This window comes from Adiantum capillus-veneris, chromosome 22 (genome assembly GCF_014529385.1).
Source record: "Adiantum capillus-veneris isolate H3 chromosome 22, ASM1452938v2, whole genome shotgun sequence".
NCBI lineage: Eukaryota > Viridiplantae > Streptophyta > Polypodiopsida > Polypodiales > Pteridaceae > Adiantum > Adiantum capillus-veneris.
In genome coordinates this window covers 134,990,716-134,996,515 of record NC_140952.1, presented here as the reverse complement: position 1 = coordinate 134,996,515, position 5,800 = coordinate 134,990,716, and the positions used below count along the sequence as shown (strand labels likewise).

The 5,800-nt window shown below is 38.6% G+C and overlaps 1 protein-coding gene and 1 pseudogene across 1 annotated transcript; both read left to right on the top strand.

The window, feature by feature from the left end:
* Positions 1-2,519: 2,519 nt before the first annotated feature.
* Positions 2,520-3,518, top strand: LOC147430271 (uncharacterized; annotated as a pseudogene).
* A 996-nt stretch (positions 3,519-4,514) lies between these two features.
* Positions 4,515-5,030, top strand: LOC147430270 (uncharacterized). Its single transcript, XM_086495757.1, has one exon. It carries the CDS (start codon positions 4,515-4,517, stop codon positions 5,028-5,030), a length of 516 nt encoding a protein of 171 aa, XP_086351883.1.
* Positions 5,031-5,800: the final 770 nt, after the last annotated feature.

Below are 5,800 nucleotides of genomic sequence, written 5' to 3'. Positions count from 1 at the left end.
ATTCAAGCTCTTCATCATGTCAATGACATTCACACAATTACAAGCTCTTATTTATATGGACAAGCACCCATAGTGCAAGGACATGAACTTTATAATCATGTTCACAAGGTTGTTGCAGAGTGGCAAGAGGAAAATTTGGTTTGTATAGGGAAAACCTACTCCACATGCAGACTATCAGAAGCTTTTTGTCCTCTCGAGGATGAAAAAGGTGCAACATCTAGCAATAGAGAAATGTTCACTCAAAGTCATGACGAGAAAACCCTAACGATTGATTGAGAAGAAGTGAGGCTTTTAAAGAGTATGAAACCTTTGTCAGCCTTAAAACGTATTGAAGCAATTATGCTTGCTCAAAACTTGGGATACAAGGAGCCTGCTATCAAAGTACATGAGGCCAATAATTATATAAAATAGTTAAAGATTCATTATAATCTCAAATAGATCTCCATTGAGGAGATGATCCAGTAGATTTGTGTAATATCATGGAATCAAAAATCTCTTCATGTATTTTTCAGAGTGCTTATGCAAATTTTTCTTTTAATGTTATATGTAACTTTTAACTGTGATGTTCCAAATGCTCAATTTTAGTTTATTGATAGATTCAAAAGTTTGTTGTTTTACAATTTGTATCCATTGCACCATCAAGGAAAATCTACATGGTCATAAGGCCATATGTTATGTTATGAGCTTAGGGTATTTTCACTTTATAATATCAACACCCCATGAACCTAAAGCAATACATTGGCTTATGTTCTTTCACAAGATACCTACTGATTGTGGCTAAGAATAAGTGTCCTTAGATCCTAAGATTTTTAACAAGGCATTTAGGATCCCTATATAGATATCTTCAATAAAAAGCATGGGCATTCTAGGACGAATAACATTCTTTTTGACATTCTTAAAGTGCCTTTATGTTTTTAGGAATGGCAACTTATGGCCTTTGGGTCATAGAGATCCGTTTGTTCTTTGGCCACACTTCCATATGAAGCCATACTATTGGCATTGTATGATCCTACATATGGCCACACTAGTTTATCCACAAAAAACTCTATGATCTTAAGTCCAAAGAGTGATATATTAACTTTTACAAGACTTCTTATTAATTGAAGTCATAGGAAGTGATTTAATTTTCACCTATGGCATTAGCACCCTATGACCATAAGGCCATAAAATGACATATATTATTCCAAAAAACAGTGGCTTGGAATTAGAACCCTTTAGCCTTAATATCATGGGAGGCTATCTCTAAGCTACATAATGAAAAGCACAAGCCTCTTAATTGCAAACTAGAAAGAAAGGCATAACTCTATTAGGCCACACTTAGGCTCCATCTATTGTCGGAGGTAAAGGAGGATCTTAGACTTTCAAGGAAAAAAAAAATTGGGAATCTTACAAAGCATTTATGTAATTTGGAATCACAGAACCCTATGATCCTAGGTCCATAGGAAGACAACATATCCACACCATATGGTACCATAACCCTATGAGCTTGAGGCCATAAGATAGAAAGGTAATCTAATGAGAACTCACTAGAGGGTATCCTATGACCTTAAAGATACTAAGTGTTCTGTTATTGATTTTTTGATGTCATTCTTGGGCATGTTTTGAAAATGGTTTTGCTATTATAATGCCTTAAATTAGGAGAGTTCCATCTCATATTACATCAAGTATCTCATTCAAAGTGGAACAATGATTTGATAAGCTGCCAACTTCTTAAAAAAAAAAAAAAAAAAAATCTCAATTAAGAAATAGCTTCAAAAAAACGTTAAATTTTGGATTGATGAAGTGAATTCTATGTGAGGAGACATCTCTCACTTAGTAGCATTGATAAATATAATTGTTTGATGCTCCCATCATTTTCTTCTTAGTACTTGTTTTATTTGAGGTGATGAAAACTACCAAAAAGATATTGACAATTGATAGTGATACCAAAATGGTGTTTGTTGTACACCCTCTATCTTGGAGATACTATACTTCTTGCACTTGGTACATTGTTGTACATGAAATAAAGAGTATAAATTTTATAAAATGAGTCGTTGAAAAACTTTGTGCACAACCCATAGTTGGTGTAATCAATTCTGTGTGTGTGTGTGTGTGTGTGTGTGTGTGTGTGTGTGTGTGTGTGAGGAGACATCTCTCACTTAAGTAACATCGATAAATATAATTGTTTGATTATCCCATCATTTTATTATTGATACTTGTTTTATTTAAGGTGATGAAAACTACCAAAATGATGTTGAGAATTGATAGTGCTACCAAAATGGTGTTTGTTGAACACCCTCTATCTTGGAGATACTATACTTCTTGCACTTAGTACTTTGTTTTACATGAAGTAAAGAGTATAAATTTTATAAAATGAGTTGTTGGAAATATTTGTAGAGAACCCATAGTTGGTGTAATCAATTCATAAACCGCTTATTAGTCAGGCAGAGGATCTTCTTGCCATTGCTTCATGATTGGATAGTTGGGGAGAGGTGGAAAAGTCTTTGTAAACACGGGCAAGACAAAGAATAAGGGCAACAATGGAAGGTATGGCTTGTCATTGTGATTTGAATGAACTCCCAACCATTGAGCAACAGCCACAGTGGATAGACTCTTCAAACCAAATGCTTGGGCGACAAGGTCCTCTTGATATGTATCAAATTCATAGCACCTCTGTAAGGAGATGGATGGACGAGACTCTAGTGATAGCCACAAAATGCATAATTTGTTTGAAATGGGTCAACAACCATGCCTAGATGCTTTTGCGTTTACATCTAATTGATATTTTGCCTTTGATAGACAAGCATACAACTTGATGATTGCTTCCATACAAAACGGGCAAAGACCGACCATAGATTCCTCAAAGCAGTTGACAAACGGGGCCTCTTGGACTTTAGAAAATGGGGAAGAATTGAAGCATCATTACACATGGTCACAGATGAAGAAGGTGATATATATCTTGTCCATAGCACTGGAAAGAGGATTCCATGCATAGAAGATTGGGAAAGGACTGTGTTTTCATGCCACACAAGTGAACATGTTTATTGGAGTGCAACCAGGACATCAATCTCGCAGAAACATGGTGCACCAACATTAGGATGCATGGTATTTCACTTGAATTTGGAAAGGAGGTCCTTGACCTTTGCTTTTGTGGTATAGTTTCATCTTTGGAGGATGGACATAGGCAGACACGAGATGTGACACAGTGCCTGGGTTTACATGACAGGGGTGAGAGTGCTAGCAAGAGTGATGTGTGTATTGAGTAGCACACAGTAGGCTTTGCTGATGTTTAAAAAAGATTAGATAATGTAGTTGTCAACCACAAAGCTAGATTGGTTAGATTAAATTGGGCAGTACAAAGAGAATGAAAATTTGTGTGTTATTCATGGGGCGACACGTGAAGAAACGGCAAGGAGCATCGGCGACTCCGAACATCCAAGAAGTGTGGATGCCCCTTCATGGTTCTGTGGTTTTTCCAAAACATGACACATAGAAGGTCACCATACGGGTATTTGGAGGTCACAAAGGGCATGTTCTAGGGTCGCAGAGTGACCTATATCACCTTCTTGTGCATCCTATGGTGAAGAAGTGATGCATGGAGGATTTGTTTGATATTGGTACATGTCGCCATGTTGCAAGGATGAGTTTATCTAAAGAAGCCGTGCACATCAACATGGCATCTCTTGTAGAGCAAGTATCCTATAGATTCTTCATGATTCCAAAGGAAATCCAGATGATTTCCTACAAATTGTGCGTCGAAGGTAATGACCTTTTTGTGGTTTTTCTTTTTGTGAACTGAAATGAAGTTGGGTTTACACTTGACCGGGTTTATATGTTTTTTGCCTGGGTTTATACTTACTTATGTTAACCATATTCATTACTATAGGAAGGCTTGGAAGTGACAACTGGTCATCAATGTACAGGGAGGCTCTTAAGGTGAAAGAGCAGAACAAGGTGCTACATTTTCAGCCCTACAACCCTAATGCACTTGAGAAGATAGGCCAGACCCTTCATTCTAGTTATCCAAGATGATTGGATGCTTCGCATGTGTATGTGTTTCTCAAGCAATAGTTCCTGCCAATGAACTCAACCTTCAAGACAAATGTATTTGGCATGCCCGTGTATGCAACAATGGTACCAAATCAGCATGGTGTTGGCTTACCTGTGTGGTTCATGCTATGCACATGTGATGTAGGAACTAGCCAAGAAAAAGACACTTTGAAGGTTACTTTGAAACTAGTCCTTCAAAGAAGAAACAACATCCGCCCAAAGGCGTTGGTGATTGATAAGTGCATCACTTCACTACAAGCCATCCTTGATGCCAATCTATTTTGCTAGGAAGTGGGTGAGAATGGTAGTATCACCGAAGTTGCATGCGTTGTTCTAGTATGCTCGTTCCACACAAAGAAGGCTTGGGAGGGAGCATTTACTTCCACAGGTGAGACCAAAGGCTTGCGTATGTTTCTTTGCCTCTCCATTTTCCATGCTTATGATTGCCTCCCCCTCCTCACGTGTTCCTGCAGGTCCCCAAAGAAATGAAGGACCATGTGTATGGTGCAATGGAGAGTATGATGCAATGCCCGACGGAGGAAGAGTTTGACTCGAAGTACAAAGAACCCCTTTGGGAATGCTCGGAGCATGATAACATTCTAACATACATTAGCAATGGATGGGCTGCAAAGACATGCACTTGGCGTCAATTGTGGCCAAAGTTTGGCCGGCTCTTCCCTCATGGGCACGTTGAAACCACGAATTTGGTGGAGAGACTTTGGCAGTACATAAAGTACATCTTGTTGGATGCACGGATCAATCAATCAGCCTTTGACTTGTTGCATGCCCTTATTGACGATTCAATCACAAGGACACGGATGGGTGGTATTGCTGTGGAGTTCTTCAGGAAAAAACATGAGATCTATAATGCCCCTCTGTTTTTGTATGCCACGGTTTACCTTTTGCCATTGCCTAGGTTTACATTTGGAGTAATAGTGTCTTTATATTGCAATATGAGCAAATGTGTCCTTTTTTTGTACTTTCTTGGGTTTACATTCTGAGTAACTGTGTCTTTATATTGCATTTTGAGTATCTTTGTCTTGGTTTACGTCCTTGCCTGGGTTTACACTCTAACTGTATCTTTATACTGCATTCTGAGTAACTGTGTCCTTGGTTTAGTTCCTTGACTGGGTTTACACTGTGAGTAACTGTATTTTTATCCTACATTTTGGATAACTGTGTCTTTGGTTTATGTCCTTGCCTAGGTTTACATTCTGAGTAACTGTATCTTTATACTGCATGCTGAGTAACTGTTCCCTGATTTAGTTCCTTGACTGGGTTTACACTCTGAGTAACCATATTTTTATCCTGCAGTTTGGGTAACTGTGTCATTGGTTTATGTCCTTGCCTAGGTTTACAGTCTGATTAACTGAGTCTCTATACTACCTTTCCTTTTGTAGTTGACTCAGGTAAACACAACATGTATGGGAATGACAAGGGGCAAATGAAACGCTTGTCGGGTGGAGAACAAATGCTTTGCAGATATGTAAGTGACCCATCAACAATTGAAGTGATTGAGGGCGGTCCCTTTCATTGCATAACCTCAACCAATGCATTGAAGATTTGAAGAGTATGTTAAATGAGACTGAGAAACGTATCCCATCTTGTGATGAGGTGCAGATACAATCATTCATAGGGCAGGTATGGTCGGCTTATTCATGTCTTTTAGGTGAAAGGGCTCCCAAGGAGACGGAATTGCCACAAAAGAAAAGCATTTCACAAATTTAGGGGCATGTGACAGTCACCCGACTTGGGCATGGACAATGGAGAG